The 25,327-nt window shown below is 47.3% G+C and overlaps 1 protein-coding gene across 2 annotated transcripts in view; it reads right to left on the reverse strand.

The window, feature by feature from the left end:
* The window catches only part of FA2H (fatty acid 2-hydroxylase), a 63,081-nt gene extending 41,810 nt beyond the window's left edge, over positions 1-21,271 (reverse strand). Inside the window, exon 1 of one of the 2 annotated variants that reach the window (XM_054452774.2) lies at positions 20,937-21,271. In XM_054452774.2, the coding sequence (XP_054308749.2) occupies positions 20,937-21,206 (270 nt within the window). In that variant the 5' untranslated portion in view covers positions 21,207-21,271. The remainder of the gene's footprint in view (positions 1-20,936) is intronic. The other variant, XM_054452775.2, reaches the window with a different exon arrangement.
* Between the last annotated feature and the right edge of the window lie 4,056 nt (positions 21,272-25,327).

A 25,327-nucleotide genomic window follows, 5' to 3' on the forward strand; every position in this document is an offset into this window, starting at 1 on the left:
ATAGAGCCACCCATATGGGAAGAACACCCATAAAGATGGAGGCAGGGATGGAAGCGATACAACTACAAGCCAAGAAACACCAAAGGACAGCAGCCCCCCTAGAAGCCCGGAGAGGGGCTTGAAGTGGATTCTTCCTCGCAGCCTCTAGAGGGAACCAACCCTGCTGAAATCTTGATGTCCACTGTCCAGCCTCTAGAAGCGTGAGAGAATACATTTCTGGTTTTTTCTGGGCGGGGGGGGAGGTTGGTGGGTGGGGATGGAGTCTTGCTCTGTCACCCAGGCTGGAATGCAGTGATGCCATCTCAGCTCACTGCAACCTCCGCCTCACAGATTTAAATGATTCTCCCACTTCAGCCTCCAGAGTAGCTGGGACTACATGCATGCGCCACCACACCCGGCTAATTTTTGTATTTTTAGTAGAGACGGGGTTTCGCCATGTTGGTCAGGTTGGTCTCAAACTCCCGACCCCAGGTGATCCACCCGCCTCAGCCTCCCAAAGTGCATTTCTGTTGTTTTAAGCCATCCTATGTACGGTGCTTTGTGATGGCCAACATAATATCACTGGAAATGTGATCCTTTGCTGCATATAACCATTCATGTGCTGTTATTTTATTTTTCTACTCATTCTTTAAGAACACATCTGTGAGTGATTTCCACAGGGTAACTACTTAGTATTTCATCCAACATTTTGTTAGGAAAATTTCAAACATACAGCAAACTGGGAGAATCTCACCAGGAGCACCTGCATCCCCTCTAACCTGGATTTCACCATTCACATTCTACTTTTTCTTTCCAAAGCAGTCTTTATAAGGCTTGTGTATACCAGCACTAACTCTTGCAAATATGAGGTCACCTGCTTAGGAGGCACTATAAAGCTGGTGTTAAATTTATTTGGCTCTTTTCCCCCTACTAAGCGTAATTTTCATATAGTTAAAAAAAAAATCAACCGTAAGGATATAGTTTGACAACGATATGCCTCCTTGCAGCCAATGCCCAAATCAAGATACAGACCAGTTCCATCTCCCCAGAAAGTCCCGGGAATCTATTTTAATATGTTCCTCATGCAATTCTGATGAAAGGAACGAGGAGGAGATGCGGAATACATGTACAGTTCCCTCGGCCAGAGGGAGAGTACAGTTTGAGATTCACGCGGCTTTCCAGGAGAGGTGCCATGTTCCCTCTAGCAAACATGGCTGCCCCCCTGCCGTCCTAGCCTTGGTCATCCACGCACACGTGGAATCCAGCCTGCAGGCCTCCCCTCTAACCACAGGCTGTGAACACAAAGCAGGAAGAACAAGCAGGACCCACCTGAATGCTGAGTTCCAGGACAAGCTGCAGCTACCTGCTCCTTCGACACCCCTCCCCATGCCCGCATCCCCTGGCTAAAATCACTACTATTCCATCACTGCTTGGACAGACAACCACTGTGGGCCACACACATGCTGCCGGGGGCTGCTGCTTGCAAGGGTTTCTCCAAAGTGGCTTCTTATCTGCTCCAGCCACATGACCTCAGGGCCCAGGGCAAGCCCGGCAGTGCTAGCCTTTGAAAGTCAAACTTGACTGTGTTCGCCAAGGCTGGTGACAGGCTCCAGAATCACTCCCACCTCCTGTTCTTTTTCTTTGTCTAGTGGAGCAGAGTCTTGGCTGCAAGGAAACGCAAGGAGGAAAAACACAAATGGCTAAAACCTAATAAAACAGTAGTGATTTCATTGGTATAGAATATAGTCCAAAAACAGACCTAAATAAATATATATGTAAATTGACTGATATGTGAAAAGGGTAAGTTTAAAAAAAAATCAGTGGAAAAAGATAGATTATTCAATAAATCTACCGGGACAACTAGTTAGTAATTTGGAAAAATATAAACCTAAAATAATACCTATCTTTTTCCTTACATCCCATCCCCCCAAAAAAAATTCCAGGGAAGCAAAATATTTAAGCAAAAACAAACAAGAAAAAACACTAAACATACAATTATTAGTAGGAAACTGAAATATTTTGTTTTTATGTATAAAATCTTAAAGTAGGGGCAGAACTTTCTAATAATAAAACTGGTGTCTTTTACTACAAGGAAATTTAAAGGTTTTGCATTGAAGAAAAAAACATTAAGCAAGGCAAAAGGCAAATGAAAAGTGGAAGAAAAATAGTAACACAGATGCCAAAAAACAAGCTAATACCCTTTACCTCTAAGGAGAGATTATAAATCAATAAGAAAAAGACAACTATCAATATAAAGATGGATAAAGGACATGAAAAGGCAGTTTACTAAAAATGTGCAAAAAGTTTAGAAACATGTGGAAAGACTTGGAACCTCCCTTATCCTTCATATAAATAAGAATGTAAACAGGGAGAAATTTTTTCATCCATTGACAATGATTAAAAATACTGCTAACACACAGAATTGGTGAAAGTGTGGAGAAACAGGCATTCTCACACGTTTTTGGAGGGAGTTAAAATTGGTACAACTGTTTTGGGGGCAATTTGGCACTATCTATTAAAATATAAGATGTGTATTATTTGGATCCAGAAATTGCAAATCCAGGACTCTGTATTATGGTTGATTTGCATATATATGCAAAGTGATTGTGTAAGAATGCTTCTTGTGGCACTGATGTAATAGGAAAAAGCATCAATAGGAACAGCTGTTAAAAAGAATGGAGTAAACCTATATTGCTGATATGGAAAGAAGTACAAAATATGTCATTGGGTGACAAAGACAGCAAGTTGTCAAGCAGTCTGTGTCATATGATTCCTTTATGGGAGAAATAAAAAGAGAATAATATATGCGTGGCTGGGCGTGGTGGCACATGCCTGTAATCCTGGCACTTTGGGAGGCTGAGGTGGGTGGATTGTTTCAGCCCAGGAGTTTGAGACCAACCTGGGCAACATGGCAAAACCCTGCGTCTACAAAAAAATACAAAGATTAGCTGGGAATGGCGGCATGTGCCTGTAGTCTCAGCTATTTGGGAGGCTAAGGTGGCAGGATCACCTGAGCCTGGGAGGTCAAGGCTGCAGTGAGCTGAGATAGCACCACTGCACTCCAGTCTGGGTGACAGAGTGACAGCCTGTCTTTAAAAAAAAAAAAAAAAATATATATATATATATATATATGCATGCATGTATATATATATATATATATATATATGCATGCATGTATATGGGTAGAATCTCTGTGAGCTTATGCAAAAAATGATGGTATTTATAGAGGGACTAGAGCGAGAGGGAAACAATTCTTTTTTTTTTTTTTTGAGACGGAGTCTCGGACTGTCGCCTGGGCTGGAGTGCAATGGTGCGATCTTGGCTCATTGCAACCTCTGCCTCCTGGGTTCAAGCAATTCTCCTGCCTCAGCCTCTTGAGTAGCTGGGATTATAGGTGCACACCACCGCACCTGGCTAATTTTTTGTATTTTTAGTAGAGACGGGGTTTCAATATGTTGGCCAGACTGGTCTCGAACTCCTGACCTCGTGATCCGCCTGCCTCGGCCTCCTAAAATGCTGGGATTACAGTCGTGAGCCACCGCGCCTGGCTGGAAACAATTCTTTTTTGCACATTCCTCTTAACTATTTAAATTTTTATGAACTATATTAATATGTAATTATTATGATAGAAAAAATCTACAGTCTAATTTTAATCAACTATGCTATCCATCCCCTTAACAAACAGAATACTGCAGAATGTGATAAACCTTTGACATCAATCCTAATGAAATGCCATTAGAGAGTATTAATTAATGTCGATTAGAATGAGAGTTTCCAGGCCAGGACGGTGGCTCACGCCTGTAATCCCAGCACTTTGGGAGGCTGACGTGTGCGGATCACTTGAGGCCAGGAGCAAAGAGACTAGCCTGGGCCACAGAGCAAGACCCCCATCTCTACAAAATATTAAAAAATAATTTTAAAAAAATGCAAGTGTCTAGGACACAGTGGATTTGAAACAGTCCAGGAAAATTCTCCTTCCCAGCCCTTTCAGCAGGTACCGCTTCCTGTATCTAGAACATTCCAGGGGAACCCTCCTGACGGCCTTAGGATCTTGGCTGCATGCAAGGCTCAAAGCCAGGTAGCTGCCTACAAACTCTGCTGTCATCATGGCTGCCTGGTTCCGCACTAAAGTTCATGAGTCACCTTGGTCCCCTGCCTTATCAGGTCATGTCCCACTCTGTTGCACCTGGCAGGTTCTCCCTTAACACGGGTCTAGACTCATGACATCTAGTCTGGGACATTCTTTATACTCTTATCCTGACGGAGAAGAAACTTAGGTGGGACCAGCAATTAGAACTCCAGGATTCATTTATTTCTATAAAGGAAGTTCGATGTCAGTCTTTAATGTCTTTAAATGCGCACCAGCATACTACACATGTTTCATTCATGACACATCTATCTTCCTCCCTTTTCCCAAGTCAGACCAGCCACCGCTGTAGAGAAGGTCTGATGTGGAGGGCCCTAGGTCTTACTGCTGAGATGGGCTTTTCCTGGCTATGAGGGAGCAACATGCCGTCGGCTGACTGGCTGGGATCAGCTCCAAACCACTCAGGGTGCAAGGTGAACTCACCTTTATGGGTGAGATCAAGAGTGGTAGAGGAAGTAAGAGTTTCTTACTCCTTTTTCCATTCTTCCTACTAAAGACCCTTCTTAAACCTGTTTGATGAGCACACCTGTGTCACCCACATTGTACTTCCACGTTTTCTAAGCAAGAGAAACCTAGATAGAAGGAACATTTAAAATTCCCTTACTTTCCCTGGGAAGGTCACCTCTGCTAGCAAGACACTCCAGAGGTAACCGCAGTCCTGGATCAGGCTGCTTAAGGAGTCACAGCCATGCTGGCTGGAAGGCGAGGTGCTGGCCTGAGGCTCTGTCTGCCTATGGGACACTGTCTGGCAGTGCAGCCAGGGCCTCGACTGCCCTATTTCACCTGGACAGGACTTGCATCTTGGAAAGGAGAAGCAGCAGCCACCTCCTAGGGGTCCCCTCTTCCTCTCCTGGTGTCTGCTGGAGCACTGATGAACATGACACATTACAACCCCATGGCAAGTTTTTTTAGGAAGGAGGTGAGGCTCTACAAAGTTACCTCGTCCTGGACAGCCCCTCCTTAGGCATGCAAGGACAAAGGGACAAGAACCTTAGCTTAGTAGTTGCCTTTCCTGACCTAGCAACTCCTCTTCCATGTGTGATGGTACAGATGAAATCCTTCTATAGGGATCATCGTTATCCAAGTGTTCTTTATCTGAGTTCCTGAAGAAAGTTGCAAATGACAGGAGAATTGCTTGTCCACTCCCCTGGACACCCCCTACGCTGCTGCTGTAGCTGAGCCACACACCAGTGACCTCCGGGCAAGTCAGACCAGCCTCCAGGACACCAGGCCCCCGAGGGAGCATGCTGGGAGCCACAAATCATTATTATTTCAGGTTTCCCATGTATTTGGGGTGTTTCGCAGGCCCTCATGCTCATAAAGGAAGTATTTCTCTAGCCTGGCTAAACTAAAATTGTCTAAATTAAAGGCTTTGGGATATAACTGCAGCAACCAAGCGTTTCCTAAGTGCCTGTGATGCCAGGTAAAGCTTTTCAAGCCAACACATCATTCCAGCTTACACTTTGACCCACACTCCCTCACCCCATGAAAGGGCAGGTGCCAGGAAGCTGGAGTGATCCACTGATTAATCAGTAACGGAGTGTGCAGGGAGTCAATGACACGTCAGAGGAAGGTACACCTGCTCCCCCCAGGAAATCCCCATCACATGAGTATACGCATTGCCTCACGTCATCCTAGAAGACAAGTTTATGAAGTCTAGAAAGCAAACAGCTTCAGGCTAAGGATCCTTCTCCTTCTGTCTTCAGAGGCCTGACTTCAGCCCAGTCAGAAGGATCAGAGGGGACCTTGGATGGTACCTCATCCCTCCTAGATCTGAAAGAAATGTATTTGGTACCCCTCGGCTTAATCTCATGCCTAAGATTTGTCCCTAATGAGTATGCATTGAAAATACTGGGCACTTGGAGACCCATATTGCAGGATCTCTCTGAACTACGGTTCCTACATCTACTCCACCCACTTTAAGAGTTCAAGTAGAAATCTATGGGATGGGGTTGGAAGAGGGAGAGCGTCAGGAAAGACAAAGAATGGATGCTGGGCTTAACGTCTAGGTGATGGGATGATCTGGGCAGCAAACCACCATGGCACACGTTTACCTATGTAACAAACCTGCACATCCTGCACGTGTACCCCTAAAGTTAAAATAAAAGTTGGAAGGGAAAAAAAGTCTATGGAAAAATACTTTGAAAAATGTAGATAGGGTCGGGCACAGTGGCTCATGCCTGTAATCCCAGCAATTTGGGAGGCCAAGGTGGGCTGATCACCTGAGGTCAGGAGTTCGAGACCAGCCTGGCCAACATGGTGAAACCCTGTCTCTACTAAAAATACAAAAATTAGCCGGGCGTGGTGGCACATGCCTGTAATCCCAGCTACTTGGGAGGCTGAGACTGGAGAATTGCTTGGACCAGGGAGGTGGAGGTTGTAGTGACCTGAGATCATGCCACTGCACACCAGCCTGGGCAACACAGCAAGACTCTGTCTCAAAAAAAAAAAAAGAAAGAAAGAAAAACGTAGATCGCTATATATACACTTAAGGTGTGTTACCATTAGCTCTACAGGGATCATCGTTATCGAAGTGTTCTTTATCTGAGTTCCTGAAGATTCAAGTTGCAAAAAGACAGCAAAAATCATGTAGATATTTATGAGTCAGTTGTTTAATAAATTTGGCCCTTGCTCAAATACTGACCACCTCCTACCCCAACTTTGCCCTGCCCATCTAGGCAAAGTGTTCTCTCTTTGATGGTTAGAGAGTGCTATCATCCAACAATATGAAATGTATCAAAATGCAAAGTAAGATAAACATCCATGCAGAAAAAAAATAGAAAGCTTCATGAAGTCACTGAAAGCAGTGGAGAACTGTTTGACTCACAACTCCATTGCCAAATAAGGAGGGCAGTGTTGAAAAAGAGGCAATGAATGAAGGAAGAAGCCTTTCAAAAGAGATAGACCTGTTTGTTAAAGGATGAAGAGAGACCCTTAGCCCTTAAATATGCTTGTTAATAAGATGACCCATTTAGGAGTACGCTGTGAATGTTCAAATTGGAGTTTATGGCATGTCACATTGTGCTTCCACACAATTTTTTTTTTGTGAGACAGGGTCTCACTCTGTCACCCAGGCTGGAGTGCAGTGGCTTGATCTCGGCTCACTGCAACCTCCACCTCCCACGTTCAAGCGATTCTCCTGCCTCAGCCTCCCGAGTAGCTGGGACTGCAGGTGCCCACCATCAAGTCCGGCTAATTTTTTTGTATTTTCAGTAGAGACGGAGTTTCACCGTATTAGCCAGGGTGGTCTCGATCTCCTGACTTCGTGATCCACCCGCCTCGGCCTCCCAAAGTGTTGGGATTACAGGCATGAGCCACTGCGCCTGGCCACAATTTTTTTTTTTTTTTTTTGAGACAGTGTCTCAGTCTGTCACTCAGGCTAGAGTGCAGTGGTGTGATCTCGGCTCACTGCAACCTCCACCTCCCAGGTTCAAGCGATTCTCCTGCCTCAGCCTCCTGAGTAGCTGAGATTACAGGCACACGCCACCATGCCTGTAGTCCACATGTGCACAAAACCAACATGACTTGACTCATTATTTGCTCAACTTAAGAATCGGTGCAACACTGAGATCTTTAAGTCCTTTTCAGTTTCTTTTTTAAAGATAATCAATTTCCCTCTCCCAACCTCTTGTCCTATGTCTATGAAATTTTGGTCTTCATTTAGAATAAGTAATTTTTTTTCGAGATGGAGTCTTGCTCTGTCGCCTAGGCTGGAGTGCAGTGGCATGATCTCAGCTCACTGCAACCTCCGCCTCCCTGGTTCGAGCAATTTTCCTGCTTCAGCCCCCTGAGTAACTGGGACTACAGGTGCATGCCATCACGCCCAGCTAATTTTTGTATTTTTAGTAGAGATGGGGTTTCACCATGTTGGTCAGGCTGGTCTTGAACTCCTGACCTTGTGATCCACCCACCTCAGCCTCCCAAAGTTCTGGGATTACAGGCATGAGCCACTGCGCCCGGCCTAGAGTAGAATAACTTTAAAAAGTGGCCTTTTATTAGGATTCAAGGACTCTTGTCTCCAACCAGCATAAGTCATTATGGTTGTTTCCAGAAGACCTTGTCTGGCACAAGAGAAAGCAACCATGAAACCAAGCTGATCTGTCCTTTTCCCTGTTTGGGGGCAACACAGGATCATGGAAGCTGGATTTATTCAGTCCAGCAAGGTGCTCCTTATTCCCCCACAGCAGAGTCTCAAAGTGTAGGCCTTAATCAAACTGACTTTAAAATTTGAGGTCTTTCTTTGATCTTTGTGAGTAAATGATGCCATTTCATAGATTTCCGTTATTACATAAGACTAGGGGCTACGTACAAGTACCTAAGTGGGTTATTATGAGTTATTAACATTTGGAATTTTTTTTGTTTTTTTGAGACAGAGTCTCATTCTGTTACCCAGGCTGGAGTGCAGTGGCGTGATCTCCGCTCACTGCAACCTCAGCCTCCCAGGTTCAAGCAATTCTCGTATCTCAGCCTCCCGAGTAGCTGGGATTACAGGCATGCACCACCACACCCGGCTAGTTTTTGTATTTTTAGTAGAGATGAGGTCTCACCATGTTGGCCAGGCTGTTCTTGAACTCCTGGCCTCAAGTGATCCGCCTTCCTCGGCCTCCCAAAGTGCTGGGATTACAGGCGTGCGCCACTGTGCCCGGCCTAGAATTTATAAACTAAAACCAGCCATTTCTAGAGATCCCTAAAGACTGCTTCCATTTCTCATTAGGTAATCTGAACATCATTCAATGCTAAGCAACATTGGAAAGGTTCTACTGGGCACAAGAGAACATAGAGATCTAGAATTCTACTCCCCCTCTTAAAGGAGAAATTACAACTAATTTGGGTAATTTTCAAGCAAGTTTATTGTAGGTTGCATGGTTCACTCTAAGTATATAATGACATACTTTCATGAATGAAATTGGTGGCTACTAGCTTTACTGTAACAGGATTTTTAAAATACTTTCTATGCATCAGACTTCAAATATGTTAAAGCAAATCCCGCCACCCTCAAATTTGCTTGTCTGGTATTGCTATTTAAATACTTCGCAGTATACTATCAGGGTAAGAAAGTGAAGTTATTTGGATAATAGTGTTTTGGGGGCAGTGTTTCACAATGTAAAGTACTGAGTTTGAAGTTCATATTTCTCAGTTATAAGCTTTACGAGTGTTGCTAGCATCAAGTTTGTTGTTCTCAAATTTTGTTGTTATGGCTGAGCTCTTTTTCCATCAGAGAGAAAGAGCAGGTGGGGAAAGTGGTCATTAGAGTCTTCTGCCCACCTTACAATACCCATGCGACCCAGCAATCCAGTTACTGGGCATATACCCAGAGGAATATAAATCATTGCATCACAAAGACACATGTACATGTATGTTCATTGCAGCACTGTTCACAACAACAAAGACATGAAATCAACCCAAATGCCCATCAAGGTAGACTGGATAAAGAAAATGTGGTACATATATACCATGGAATACTATGCAGCCATAAAAAAGAACGAGATCATGTCCCTTGCGGGAATATGGATGGAGCTGGAAGCCATTATCCTTAGCAACTAAGGCAGGAACAGAAACCGAATACCACATGTTCTCACTTATAAGTGGGAGCTAAATGATGAGAACTTATGGACACAAAGATGGAAACAACAGATACCTGAGGCCTCCACCTGAGGGTGCAGGATAGGAGGAGGGAGAGGAGCAGGAAACATAACTAATGGGTACTAGGCTTAACACCTGGGTGACAAAATAATCTGTACCACAAACCCCCATAACATGAGTTTACCTATTTAACAAACCTGCACATGTATTGCTGAACTTACAAGTTAAAAAAAAAGTAGTTTTTTCCAATTCTGTGAAGAAAGTCATTGGTAGCTTGATGGGGATGGTATTGAATCTATAAATTACCTTGGGCAGTATGGCCATTTTCACGATATTGATTCTTCCTACCCATGAGCATGGAATGTTCTTCCATTTGTTCGTGTCCTCTTTTATTTCATTGAGCAGTGGTTTGTAGTTCTCCTTGAAGAGGTCCTTCACGTCCCTTGTAAAATTTTCACAACCTACTCATCTGACAAAGGGCTAATATCCAGAATCTACAATGAACTCAAACAAATTTACAAGAAAAAAAACAAACAACCCCATCAAAAAGTGGGCGAAGGACATGAACAGACACTTCTCAAAAGAAGACATTTATGCAGCCAAAAGACACATGAAAAAATGCTCACCATCACTGGCCATCAGAGAAATGCAAATCAAAACCACAATGAGATACCATCTCATACCAGTTAGAATGGCAATCATTAAAAAGTCAGGAAACAACAGGTGCTGGAGAGGATGTGGAGAAATAGGAACACTTTTACACTGTTGGTGGGACTGTAAACTAGTTCAACCCTTGTGGAAGTCAGTGTGGTGATTCCTCAGGGATCTAGAACTAGAAATACCATTTGACCCAGCCATGCTATTACTGGGTGTATACCCAAAGGACTATAAATCATGCTGCTATAAAGACACAAGCACACGTATGTTTATTGCGGCACTATTCACAATAGCAAAGACTTGGAACCAACCCAAATGTCCAACAGTGATAGACTGGATTAAGAAAATGTGGCACATATACACCATGGAATACTATGCAGCCATAAAAAATGATGAGTTCATGTCCTTTGTAGGGACATGGATGAAATTGGAAATCATTATTCTCAGTAAACTGTCGCAAGAACAAAAAAGCAAACACCGCATATTCTCACTCATAGGTGGGAATTGAACAATGAGAACACATGGACACAGGAAGGGGAACATCACACTCTGGGGACTGTTGTGAGGTGGGAGGAGGGGGGAGGGATAGCTTTAGGAGATATACCTAATGCTAAATGACGAGTTAATGGGTGCAGCACACCAGCCTGGCACATGTATACATATGTAACTAACCTGCACATTGTGCACATGTACCCTAAAACTTAAAGTATAATAATAATAATAATAAAAAAGAATAGGAGCAATTAGAGAAGATTGAGAACCACTGTTCTGAGTCTATGTGCTTTAGAGAATTTTGCATGAAAAGCCACCAGAAAGAGTAAACAGGACTAGAAACCCAGGCAACCTGGGACATGCCTATGAGTGTCGCCCAGGTACTTATAGCTACATGGGGACTGGGGGGTCTTAACCCTGAGAGCAATGTGGGTCTCGATTGAGATTTTCTATGGTTAACTTCACTTCTAACCCCTGAAGGAGACTCATGGGACGGGTGGACTTTAAGAGCCTGCTAAGGGAGAGGTTTTGCTAACTCTCTCCGGCTGCAAAGAACCGAGGACAAAGGCAGAAATGAGTGACTTGCTTGATGGTTCTCCATCCTTTCCATCAACTCTCAACCCTTTAACTAACAAGACACAGAAAAGAGATTTTTCTTAATCTTTTTTTTTTTTTTTTTTTTGAGACAACGTCTCGCTCTTGTCCCCCAGGCTGGAGTGCAATGGCGCAATCTTGGCTCATTGCAACCTCCGCCTCCTGGGTTCAAGCGATTCTCCTGCCTCAGCCTCCCGAGTAGCTGGGATTATAGGCATGCACCACCATACCTGGCTAATTTTTGTATTTTCAGTAGAGATGAGGTTTCACCATGTTGGCCAGGCTGGTCTCGGACTCCTGACCTCAGGTGATCCGCCTGCCTTGGCTTCCCAAAGCGCTGGGATTACAGGCGTGAGCCACCGTGCCCGGCTATGTTTCATTCTTAAAGTATGCTAATATTTCGTTTTCAATTATGCACATACCTCAGTTTTTCAAGCAACTCATTCAATCACTTATTCAAACATTTATTTATTCATTCATTCATTTTTTGAGACAGGGTCTCACTCTGCTGCCCAGACTGGAGTACAATGGTGCAATCACGGCTCACTGCAGCTTTGACCTCCTGGGCTCAAGCAATCCCCCCATGGTAGCCTCCCAAATAGCTGGGACTACAGACACATGACCATGCCTGGCTATGTTGGAAAATTTTTTTGTAGACCTAGGGTCTCACTATGCTGCCCAGGCTGGCCTTGAACTCCTGGTCTCAAGCTCTCTTTTCTGCCTTGGCCTCCCAAAGTGCTGGGATTATAGGTATGAGCCCATACCCAGACCATTCAAATATTTATTAGTACCTATTGGTATGTACCAGTGTACCTGTGTGTGCTAGAGAAGTCCAGATGAATTAGACAAGTCCAGTCCTTGGGGAGTTTACGGATTAGTAGACAAAATAATAGGGAAAACAAGAGCCACAGTGGAAATACGTTAAATAAGAAAGAATGTTATCTGCTGGGTGTGGTGGCTCACACCTGTGATCCCAGCACTTTGGGAGGCCAAGGCAGGTGAGGTCAGGAGTTCAAGATCAGCCTGGCCAACATGGTGAAACCCTGTCTCTACTAAAAATACAAAAGTTAGCCGGGCATGGTAGTGGGCACCTGTAATTCCAGCTACTCGGGATGCTGAGGCAGGAGAATCACTTGAACCCAGGAGGCAGAGGTTACAGTGAGCTGAGATCGTGCCACTGCACTCTCCAGCCTGGGGCCTGGGGAACACAGCAAGACTCTGTCTCAAAAAAAAAAAAAAAAAAAAAAAAAAAGTTATGAATGCTGTAAAATAGGTTCAGGTAAAGAGCTATGAGAGTCTGAGCGAAGGGGAAAAAAGCAGATATAGGTGAGGAGGTAAGGAGAATCTCTGTGGAAGAAAGAGCATTCAAGCTGGACTTAAGGGATATGGCAATAGGGAGCCATTGAATACTTAGGAGCACTGCCATAACATGATCAAGTTCTCTTTAGAAAGGTTCAGAGACAATGGGGAACAGAGGAAGCCCTGCCCAAGAGACTGCTGCAATAGTGAGTGTAGCGAGGCTCTAGCCAAAGTAGGGCAGTAGTGGGGGAATGTTCCAGAAGGAAGACTAAGGGGGGGGGCTCCTGAAGATCAACAGGTGGTCCAAGTCATTGGTTCTTCTTGCTCCATTTACTCCCCATTTTCTCCCTTTGCCTATGGATTCTCTAGGACAGAGTAGGCCATGGAAACAGTTGCTGTGAAGAGTAAGAAAAACATCAATAATACCCCAGACATAATACTGAGTGAAAGCAGCCATCAACAGAGTGCACCATTCCCATATAAAGATGAGGGATTCACAAAACTATCCTGTGGTGATAGAGATTAGAACAGTGGCTGCTTCTGGGAGGCGCTGTTGCCTGGGAGGAGGCAGGAGCCTGTGCTAGGTGCTGGAAGAGTTCTAGGTCTTGATCTGGGTGGTGGCAACAGAGATGTTTACCTAGTTTAAAAAAAAAAAAAAAATTGGCCGGGCACGGTGGCTCATGCCTGTAATCCCAACACTCTGGGAGGCCGAGGCAGGCAAATCACGAAGTCAAGAGATCAAGACCATCCTGGCCAACATACTGAAACCCTGTCTCTACTAAAAATACAAAAATTAGCTGGGCGTGGTGGCATGTGCCTGTAATCCCAGCTACTTGGGAGGCTGAGGCAGGAGAATCGCTTGAACCTGGGAGGCGGAAGTTGCAGTGAGCCGAGATTGTGCCATTGCACTCTAGCCTGGTGACAGAGGGAAACTCATAAAAAAAAAAAAATCACTGAGCTGTATGTTTAAGCTTTGTGCACTTTTCTGGGAAATGAGAAGTGAGAGAAACTAACAATGGAGACTGAGAAGTCACGACTGGGGTCTGGGTGGGGTGTGAGGCACAATCTGTGAATATGCTACCTGACTTTTCAAAAGGGACTCTGCAGATGTCATTAAGTGAAAGATCTTGAGATGAGGAGATTATCCTGGATCATCTAGGTGGGTCTAGTGTGACCCCGAGTGTACTTCTAAGTGGAAGATGGATGCAGGAGCGTCAGTCATAGGAGGAGACGCAGCAACAGAGGCAGAGGCCGGCATGATGGGATTGCTGGCTGGGCCATGAGCCAAGGAATGTAGGCAGCCTCCAGTAGCTGGAAAAGGCAGGAAAAAAGAATCTCCCCTAGAGTCTCCAGAAGGAATGCTTCCCTGCAGATTCATTTTTTACTTTGGAACTGTAAGAGAGTAGATGTGTGTTGCTTTAAGTCACCGAGTTTGTGATAATTTGCCAGAGAAGCAATCAAAAATGAATTCAGGTGGAAAACCAAAAGGGTATGGCATCCAGCAGCCAGGTGAAGAAAGTGTACTGGGGTGGAGGAGGGGTGATCAATGGTGTCACCAGTTGCTGCCAGGCCATGTAAGGTAAGGGGAGCACTGGCCACCGGGTGGAGGAAGGCGAAGGTCCTGGTAATGCCAGCAAGGGCTGTTTCCGTGGTGTGGTAGGTTTCAGAGCGCATGGGGTGCTTATCACCTGTCTAAATAAATGAAGACTACATACAGACCAATGAGGAGCGTGTGTCATAAGAAAAAAAATAAATGAAGATGACGAATGCTGTTGCGGAAGCATCAGTCCAGGTTATTTCCCGGGAATACTTCCAAAGACAATTACTCTCATGTATTTCTAGGAGTCCTGTTTGTTTCTTTTTATTTCCTCGAGAGAATCCTAATTTTTGTTCTTCTTCCCAATTCTGGGTCTCAAAGCCTCTTTATTCACTGAATTGTGGGGTGATAGCAGAGAGCACACCTGGAGCTTGTGCTGACCCTGGGGTGGCCATGGAACTGCAGTGGCCTGGGCCCTGGATGCCCCACCAGCTGGCCCTAGCTTCGTCCTCCAGGTGAGACTCGCCTGGCACCACAGCAGGCCAGAGAGTAGAAGCCCCTGCAGGTGGTAGAGGGCAGTGACTGTTGATTGGTCAGGCAGGCTCCCCTGGGATGCCCCCTTAGAGGCCAAGCAATCTCAACCCCTTCAGTAAGTCGAATACTTGGCACTACTCTGCTCAGAAGGTGGTGGCAGTTCAGCGAATTCCCCAAGCATCAGTTTTTATCAGACCAGCTTTCCAAGATGGGCTGAGCTCAAGATGTTCCTGGTCCTGGGTAGGGTGGGAACCCCAGGTCTTCCTGCACTTAGATCTCCTCCTTATTGTTCCTCCCCATTTAATTATTCAAGCCCTGAAGCTCCGAATGGCTAGAGCCCAAAGTCTTACAGACCCATGTGTGGCTGAATCTGTGGACTTCTCAGCCACGCTGAGACAGAGACAAACCCTGTGGGATTAAAACATGGCATTGAGACCTTCAGACATCAAGGTTACCCCAAAACTAATGGCTGAGGAGTCAGGCTTGCCTTCTCCTTAAGGTCTTCTCAAGCAGAGGGCGTGGTCAGCTGGCATAGTCAGATATCTGCCCACGGTAGGACCTCTCCAGGATTGGTGGGGCATGGGGGAGTATGAGCCACCCTCTGGCAGTTATCATCCCTCTGGGTGGCAGGCTTGGGGCTCAGGAAAAACCCCAGTTCCATATTCACTTTATTTATTTCTTGAGACGGGGTCTCCTCTGTCACTCAGGCTGGAGTGCAGTGGCATGATCACAGCTTATTGCAGGCTCAACTTCCCAGGCTCAGGTGATCCTCCCACCTCAGCCTCCCAAGTAGCTGGGACCACAGGTGCATGCCACCATGCCTGGCTAATTTTTGTAATTTTTTCTTGTAGAGATAGTTTTTCACCATGTTGCCCAGGCTGGTCTCAAACTTCTGGGCTCTAGCGACCTGCCCACCTCAGCCTCCCAAAGTGCTGGGATTACAGGCATGAGCCACCGTGCCTGGCCCCCATTCCCTTTAAAGTGCACATAAAACCTTTGATTTTACTGTTATTATCGCCAAGCATGAGTACATGGAAAAATAAAGTGGGTCAATTTAAAGATAAATATTAAATATGATAGTTCAAGTGGTACACCAAATTGGTAAAAGGCGAAAGACTTATACAATCTGAAGAGTAACCAGAGTATAGTACGCCAAATTTGGGGGAAAAAACCTGGGGTGGTGATTCATGGATGCCCAGAGTCTGGGAAACACAGTAATATAGCCTGGGAAGGAGGTTTAGACCTGAAGTCCTTTCCTTGTCTATTTCTTTTGTGAAAAATGCTGGTCGCAGCTCAATAAGTGGACTTCATACTCTGCTAACACGTGGCTGCAGCTGGGAGAGCACTGCTCTCGCCTGAGCTTGGGTTGAGGCTCTTGACCCCACCGTCCTGAGCTCCTTCCCTGCTCAGCCATGGCTCTGTCACTTGCTCAAGGTGGGCAGCTTGACTTCACCATGTCCAAGGCCGTGCTTGGCAGACAGCATGTTGGCTTAAACAAGATGGACTTGTTTTGTGAATGTGCCTTCGTGTGGGCGTGAATGTGTGTACATAGAAAGGGTGCAACAAAGTGGGGTGCAGGGGGAACAAACGGGGCCAGGCCTTCTCCCTGGAGGGAAGGGCCAGGATGCTCCCATCCAAGGGCTAAGCCAGCAGGACAGGCCCCTAGGAGGGGCACTGTTCAGAAACGAGCCCCAAACAACAGAGCTGGTTCATGGCACTCCCTTTCCCCAGCAAAAGCCTCCTGCTCCTCCAGAGACAGGGGGCTCTAACCACAAGGGTGTCAGCATCCCTGGTCCAGCAGGAGAGGAGGGAAGTGCAAAAGGCAGCTTGGGGCTTGCTAGAAGGGCTTAGCTAGGGAGAAGAACAGAAATTGTCTCCATCCAGGCATCTCTTTGAAAGGATATCCCACCCCCAGATTTCTCCTTTGACAACCTCTCCCACAAGTTTTTGTTTGTTTGTTTGTTTGTTTTTGAGACAGGGTCTTGCTCTGTCACCCAGGCTGGAGAGTACAGTGGTGTGATCTAGCTCACTGCAACTTCTGCCTCCTGGGCTCCAGTGATCCTCCCACCTCAGCCTCCTGAGTAGCTGGGACTGCACGCACGAGCCACCACACCCAGCTAATTTTTTGTAGAGATGGGGTTTCACCATGTTGCCCAGGCTGGTCTCGAACTCCTGGGCTCAAGTGATCCGCCCACCTCGGCCTCCCCAAAGTGCTGGGATTATAAGCATGAGCCACTGTGCCCAGCCTTCCTCTCTCTCAATTTAAAGACAACCCTGTACTAGTTCTTAGGTTAGAAATCTGAAGGCAGAAGCTGGCAGCCTGGTGGAGGGCTGGGCTAGTGTGACCATTGTCAAGTTTGGGCCATGGGTCTGCAGATGCATTGTTTTGAGTTTTGTTCCACATGCTCAGGTTGGGGCCCAGAAGTAAGGATGTCTGCAGCATGGCCCGCCCTCGGGCTCTTAGGCAACAGATGAGCATACAGGTCAGAAGCATGTATGAGACTGGGTCCCTGGGTCCCTCTCTAAGCATCAGACAAGGCAAACCATGGTGCTAGGTGGTTAGCAGAGCTGGGAGGTGGGGCCATCCAGGGCAGCTGGCCAGGGGTGGCTGTAAGCATACTCAGGATGGTGTTGGGAGGACGAGCCACACCCTAAGGCTCCTTTCTAGACGATACAGTGACAACACAGGGCAGGCCCATGAGCCACCGCAAACCTGTCAGTCTCGACCTCTCTTATTTCCTGCACTCAGTTTTTCTTTTCTTTTCTTTTCTTTTTTCTTTTCTATTTTTTTGTGACAAAATCTCACCTGTCGCCCAGACTGGAATGCAGTGGTGTGATCTCGGCTCACTGCAACTTCTGCCTCCTGGGTTCAAACGATTCTCCTACCTCAGCCTCCCGAGCAGCTGGGATTACAGGCATGCACCACCACACCCAGCTAATTTTTGTATTTTTAGCAGAGATAAGATTTTACCGTGTTGCCCAGGCTGATCTTGAACTCCTGACCTCAAGTGATCCGCCTGCCTCAGCCTCCCAAGCAGCTGGGAGGGCACCACCATGCCCAGTGCACAACCACACCTGGATAATTTTTTGTATTTTTAGTAGAGACAGCGTTTCACCATGTTGGCCAGGCTGGTCTCAAACCCCTGACCTCAAGTGATCCACCCGCCTTACCCTCCCAAATTCCTGGGATTACAGGTATGAGCCACTGCGCACGGCCTCCTGCACGCAGTTTTTCCTATATCTTCTTCTAAACCCTTCAGCATGACCCGACACCAAACACCAACCTCTCAGATTAAACTGGGCTCTCACCACAGAATGCTGAGTCCCAGCATATTGTCTAGAGACTCTCTCAAATTCATCCCCCTTCTCCCCGTAGTCACAGCCACTGCAGTGGCGGCCATGCAGCAGCATGCTGCCTGATCTCCTCACACCCCCTTAGGCTGTCTCTGTTCCTCCTTGAAACTGCAGCCAGGGTCCTCTTCCAAAGACGCAAATCTCACCATGAACCCTGCCTGAACCTCTTCCCCGGCTTCCCTTTATTTATTTATTTTTTTTTGAGATGGAGTCTTGCTCTATTGCCCAGGCTGAAGTGCAGTGGCGCGATCTTGGCTCACTGCAACCTCCACCTCTCAGGCTCACCTGGCTTCCCATTTTTGTTAGAGTCAAGTCCCAAATTCTGACCACAGCCTATGAAGCCCTGTGTGATGTGGCCCCGGCTGACTTTTGGCCTCCCCCCACATCCCTGTCCTTGCCCATCAGCCTCCGGCCACGTTGATTTTATTTCCAATCTTTTACTATGTCAAGCTCTTCCTGCCAGAGCCTTCACACATGCTGTCCCCTTTGCCCGAAATATTCTTCCTGCTACATGTCACCTGGCTAAGCCCATCCTATCAATCAGCTCTCAGTGTCAATGTCGCTTTCTCAAGAAGGCTCTCTATGCTCCTCCCCTCTAGATCCATACTCTGATACACCATGAATTAAGCAACTATCATGTGATCTGTGTGTTCCCTCTCCTTCCCCATTATCCCATTAGCTCTATGAAGACAGGAACCGAATTGGTTTTGTTCATTGATATCTGCCCACACCCAGCACAGTGCTCTCAACCCATTAAGGAACCAGTTCCATGACTGAATAAATGATGGAGAAATTAGGCAGGATGACCCAATGAAAAGCCACCTGAAACAGTGGGTGCTAAGTCCTTTCAACCAGAGATCTAAGAGTAGTTGCTGGGCTCATCTTGAAAGCAAGAGTTAGAAGCAGGGGACAATTGTTGATTTTCAGGAGTCCCCCTTATCCACGGTTTCACTTTCCACGGTTTCAGTAACCCACGGTCAACCTGGGTCCAAAAATATAATTAAATGGAAAATTCCAGAAATAATTTATAAGTTTTAAATTAGTTTTCAATAGTAGCCAATGCCACATCACCACACCTGTCATTCACCTCACTCCAACCCATCATGTAGGCATCTTATTATCTCTTTTTTTTTTTGAGGTGGGGTCTCACACCATTGCTCAGGCTGGAGTGCAGTGGCATGATCATGGCTCACTGCAGCCTCCACCTCTCAGGTGATCCTCCCACCTTAGCCTCCCAAGTAGCTAGAATTATAGCCACATGCCACCACACCCGGCTAATTTTGGTATTTTTTGTAGACACAAGGTCTCTCTATGTTGCCCAGGCTGGTCTTGAACTCCTGGGCTCAAGCGATCCTCTTACCTCGGCCTCCCAAAATGCTAGGATTACAGATGTCAGCCATGGTGCCTGGCCTCAGGTTATCATCTTACATCATCACAAGAAGAGTGAGTACAGTACTATAAGATGTTTTGAGAGAAACGGACCACATTCAAATAGCTCTTATTACAGTATATTGTTATAACTATTCTATTTTATTATTGCTGTTGTTAATCTCTTCCTATTGTTCTTAATTTATAAATTTAACTTTATCATAGGTATGCATATATGGGAAAAAACATAGCATATATAGGATTCGGTACTATCTGTGGTTTTAAGGATCCACCGAGGGTCTTGAAATGTATCCCCTTGGACAAGGGGGAACTACTGTATATCTAAGCATGATGGCCCCATAGTCACCAGTCCCAGAGCCAGGCCTGGGGAACATCCAGAGAGTCGCTTTGCCTCTGGCCTGAGCCTACCTGGAATCCTGTGGGCTAGGTCTGTCTCCTCCACCCGAAGATTTTTGGGATGGAGCCAGCATTGATTTTGGAGTCAGATACATGTGGCTTTCCCACTATTTAGCTATTTGACCTTAGGCGCATTAATCAGAGCCTCCCTAAGCCTCAGATTCCATATCCTGAAATGGGAATAACAAAACCTGCCCCAGGTTCAATTAAGGACTTAAATACCACCGGGAGCTGGTACTGCACAGCAGCGTGCAGCTCAGCACGCAGTCTGGTCCAAAGTGCCGGTCCCTTTTCCTTGGCAAAACTGGCTCATGCCTTTCATTTCACTCTTTTGGAGTCCCAAGCCATCGTGTAAGACAAGAATATAAGGGAAGGTCTGAGAGGTTGGAGGACACAGTCCACCCCAGACATGGCCCAGGCCTCTCCACCCACCCAGGGGAGCCCTGGTGCAAGGCTAGGGCGGCACCAGGAAACCCAAGCTAGTGAGAAGAGCTACGGATCTGTGCCTCTTTGAAGCAGAAGTGAGGTGGGATGGGGAGGTGGGAACAGGTGAGCCCATTATCCAAAGAGAAACGGAGAGTGGTTGCAAAGAGGGAGAGGCCGATAAGTGAAGAGGAAGGAAAGCCGGGGCGTATGCGGGGACTGGGGACAGAAACGGGAATCCACGTTGTCGGAGGGCAGGGGCTGCAGAAGGAACACGCTGGAAGGAGAGGTGCTGGAGAAATGGGAGAGCTGGCACGGAGGCGGGCCAGGCGGTAAGGGTGTAAAGGAAGAGCAAGTTCCTGGAGAGAAGAAGGAGGGGTTGGAGGGGACGACAGTGACCTGTTGCCTGGAGAGAAGAGAGGGAAAGCGAAGGAAGGGAGGGCAGAGGCTGTCACCTTGGGTCCTGCTAGAGGGAAGGTGAACGGGGCTCGCCCGGGAGTGGAAGGCTGAGGGAGGCCTGGGTTGGGGCGGGGGGCCCCGGCCTGGCTGTACCTGCTGCTCCCCGCGCAGCTCTCCCACGTAGTACTGCTCCAACCAGCGGCGCGCGTTGGCCGAGTGCCTGTGAGGCGGCCCGTCCAGATCGGCGCTGATGTCCTGGCCCGCCCTGGCCCGCAGCAGCTGCTCGCCCCCCGGGTGGTGCCGCACGAAGCTGGAGAGGTCGTAGAGGCGGGCCCCGCGGCGGACCCAGCACGCGCCGGCCGCCAGGCGCCGCTGGACCTCGGAGGGCGAGAAGGAGGCGGCGGGGGGCGGAGCGGGGGCCATGGCCGGAGACCGCAGCTCCCAGCGCGCAGCCCGGCGTCTGCTCTGCTGCCGCCCTGAGCGCTTCTAACATCCCGGGAGCCCCGGGGCCGTTCCGGGCGGGCCGCCACCGCACCTGCTCATTTGCATACCGCGCTCCTATTGGCCGGCAGGGAGCCCCGGCAGAGCCGCGAGGGGCGGGCCGGGCGCCGGGAGCTGCGCGCCAGGTGGCCCGGGGCAGGGAGAGGCGCGCCTGCCAGGTGTGTCCCGCGCGGGAGGAGGGTGGGCGGACACAGGCGGAGCGAGTCTCCACGTCGCGGGTGGTTGTCTGGGCGCATATCCTCGGTGGCCTGATCGCCGCTGGAATAACTTCAACTGCCTCCAGGGAGGAGCTGGCCGCATGGGACCCTCTGGCTCCAGGAGGTGCCCGAGAGAGCGAGAGGCGAATGAGGTGCTCGCCTCGGGTGCAAATATTTGTTTTGTTTTTTAAATTTCAGTAGCTTTTGGGGTCCCAGTGGTTTTTGGTTACATGGAGGAATTGTATAGTGGTGAATCCTGAGATTTTAGTCCACCTGTTCCCCCGAGTAGTGTACATTATACCCAATGTGTAGGGTTTTGTGTGTGTGTGTGTTACACCCCCTCCCATTCTCCCTATTGTCCATTATATCACTCTGTATGCCTTTGCGTCCTCATAGCTTAGTTCCTACTTATGAGTGAGAACATACAGTGTTTGGTTTTCCATTCCTGAGTCACTTTCACTTAGAATAATGGCCTCCAGCTCCATGCAAGTTGCTGCAAAAGACATCATTTCGTTCCTTTTTATGGCTGAGTAGTATTCGATGGTGTATATCAACTGCATTTTCTTTATCCACTCCTTGGCTGATGGTTATTTAAGTTGGTCCCATATCTTTTCAATTGTGAATTGGGCTGCAAAAAACAAACATTCGTGTGCAAGTGTCTTTTTCATATAATGATTCTTTTCCTTTGGGTAGAAACCCAGTGGTGGGATTGCTGGACCGAATGGTGAATCTACTTTTTCTCCCCTCCCCTCCCCTCCCCTCCCCTCCCTTCCCCTTCCCTTCCCTTCCCTTCCTGTGACAAGGTCTCACTCTGTCACCCAGGCTGGAGAGTAGTGGCGCGATCTTGGTACACTGCAGCCTTGACCTCCCGGGCTCAAGCAATCCTCTTACCCCAGCCTCCCAAGTAGCTGGCACTACAGGCATGCACCACTACGCCTAGCTAATTTTTGTATTTTTTTGTAGAGGCGAGGTTTCACCATGCTGTCCAGGATGGTCTCAAACTCCTGGGCTCAAGCGATTTGCCTGCCATGGCCTCCCATAGTGCATTTTTTTTTTTTTTTTTTGAGACACAGTCTCACTCTGTTGCCCAAGCTGAAGTGCAGTGGTGCGATCTCAGCTCACTGCTACCTCCGCCTCCCGGGTTCAAGCGATTCTCCTGCCTCAGCCTCCAGAGTAGCTAGGACTATAGGCGCGCGCCAACACGCCCGGCTAATTTTTTTGTATTTTTTGTAGAGACGGAGTTTCACCATGTTGGCCAGGCTGGTCTCGAACTCCTGGCCTCAAGTGATCCGCCCGCCTCAGCCTCCCAAAGTGCTGGGATTACAGGCGTGAGCCACCGCTCCCAGCCCCAAAGTGTACTTTTAATTTGTTAAAGAATCTCTGTACTGTTTTCCAAACAGGTTGTACTAATTTACATTCCCACCAGCAGTGCATAAGCATCCCCCTTTCACTACATCCACGCAAACATCTACTGTTTCTTGACTTTTTAATAATGTTCGAGGGCAAAATTTAATGGGGCACCCCAGAACTCAATCATCACTATATCTAATACCTGAACGTAATATTTTAAAAAATTATATTGTTGGCCAGGCACGGTGGCTCACACCTGTAATCCCAGCACTTTGGGAGGCCGAGGTGGGCGAATCACGAAGTCAAGAGATCAAGACCATCCTGGCCAACATGGTGAAACCCCATCTCTACTAAAAATACAAAAATTAGCTGGGTGTGGAGGCACGCATCTGTAGTCCTAGCTACTTGGGAGGCTGAGGCAGGGGAATCGCTTGAACCTGGGAGTCAGAGGTTGCAGTGAGCTGAGAACGCCCCACCGCACTCCAGCCTGGCAACAAAGCGAGACTCCATCTCAAAAAAAAAATTATTTTGTTGCACAGTGTGAATGTTCTTAATGCCACTGAACTGTACACTGAAAATGGTTGAAATGGTAAATTTATATTATGTATATTTTACCCCAATACAAAATATGTAAGAATGTTTTAAAAAATCGTATTGGTAAAAGACGGGGTGAGGGGTGGGGTTAGGGGGCATGGCATTGGCCACCCGTTTTTGTAAATAAAGTTTTATTGGAACCAGGGCCAGGAATTCATGAGACATGGATGTGAAAGTGCAGGGTTAGCTCCTGTTTTTATTTAAAATTTTGATATTTTGTCCATCATGGAATTTTTTGCATTAATTTTGAAGTTTTACAATACTGCATTAAAATATTATTTATCTTGATTACTGTTTTTTTGTTTGTTTGTTTTTTGCCATGCCTGTAAATTTTGCACTCAGGGCTAGTGCCTCACTCCCTCACTCTAATCCTGGGCCCTGGGGAAGGACCTGAGGGGAGAACAGAGAACACTGTCTCCATTACAGAAGGGGAAGTAGGGGCCCACAGGAGTAAAGGCTGGGGGTGATGCTGTGTGGAAAGGAGGACTGAGTTTGTTCATCACAGTTTTGTTTAGAACAGGAAAAACTTGGTTGGACATGGTGGCTCATGCCTGTAATCCCAACCCTTTGGGAGGCCAAGGCAGGAGGATCGCTTGAGCCCAGGAGTTCAAGACCAGCCTGGGCAACAAAGCAATACCTCGTCTCTACAAAAAAAATTTTTTTAAATTGAAGCCAGGCCGGGCGCAGTGGCTCACGCCTGTAGTCCCAGCACTTTGGGAGGCTGAGGTGGGCAGATCACCTGAGGTCGGGAGTTTGAGACCATCCTGACCAACATGGAGAAACCCTGTCTCTACTAAAAATACAAAATTAGCCAGGCATGGTGGCACATGCCTGTAATCTCAGCTACTCAGGAAGGCTGAGGCAGGAGAATCATTTGAACCCAGGAGGCAGAGGTTGCAGTGAGATTGTGCCATTGCACTCCAGCCTGGGCAACAAGAGCAAAACTCTGTCTCAAAAAAAAAAAAAAAAAAAAAAAAAAAAAAAAAAAAAAAAAATTGAGGCCAGGTGCAGTGGCTCACACCTGTAATCCTAGCACTTTGGGAGGCCAAGGCAGGCAGATCCCCTGAGGTCAGGAGTTTGAGACCAGCCTGGCAAACATGGTGAAACCCCGTCTCTACTAAAAATACAAGAAAATTAGTCGGGTGCAGTGGCATGCCCCTGTAGTCCCAGCTACTTGGAAGACTGAGGCTGGAGAATCGCTTGAACCTAGGCGTCAGATGTTGCAGTGAGTGGAGATTGCACCACTGCACTCCAGCCTGCGTGACAGAGCGAGGCTCCACCTCAAAAATAATTAGATAAATAAATAATTTAAAAAATTAGCCAGTTGTACTGATGCGGGCCTATCGTCGCAGCTACTGGGGAGGCCGAGGCCAAAGGATCTCTTGAGTCCAGGAGTTCGAGGCTGCAGTATCCTATGACTGCACCACTGCACTCCAGACTGGGCAACAGAGTGAGCTCCATCTCTTAAACAGAAAACAAAAAGCAGGGAAAAGCCACACACAGCTTTACTTGTCCAGCCACAGGGGATCCCACTTGAACTCATGATTTGTAATCAAATGCTCCTGGTACAGAGGCTAACCCATCCAGCTGGCTTTTGTCTCTTTCAGGAAAGATATTTTAAGGATCATCCCCATTTGTGCCCTTCTGGGGCCAGGCATCTGTGCTGGGCCAGTTCAAGTATGGGAAGCCTGGCCCAGATGCCTCAGGGGTCCCCAGGTCAGAAGAGCCGCCCCTCTCCCCTCTCCCTTCTCTTCGGACTGACCCTCAGGGAGTAGGCGAGAGTTTTGCTGTCTGTGGGTCTATGGAGCACCTGCCCATCAGGCCTAGAGGCCTTACATAACCAGAGTTGTTGCTTTTCTCAAGTGGTAAACGCATAAGTAGTCCCCTTTACCCAACTTCCAC

This window comes from Pongo pygmaeus, chromosome 18, assembly GCF_028885625.2.
Source record: "Pongo pygmaeus isolate AG05252 chromosome 18, NHGRI_mPonPyg2-v2.0_pri, whole genome shotgun sequence".
NCBI classification, from domain to species: Eukaryota; Metazoa; Chordata; class Mammalia; order Primates; family Hominidae; genus Pongo; species Pongo pygmaeus.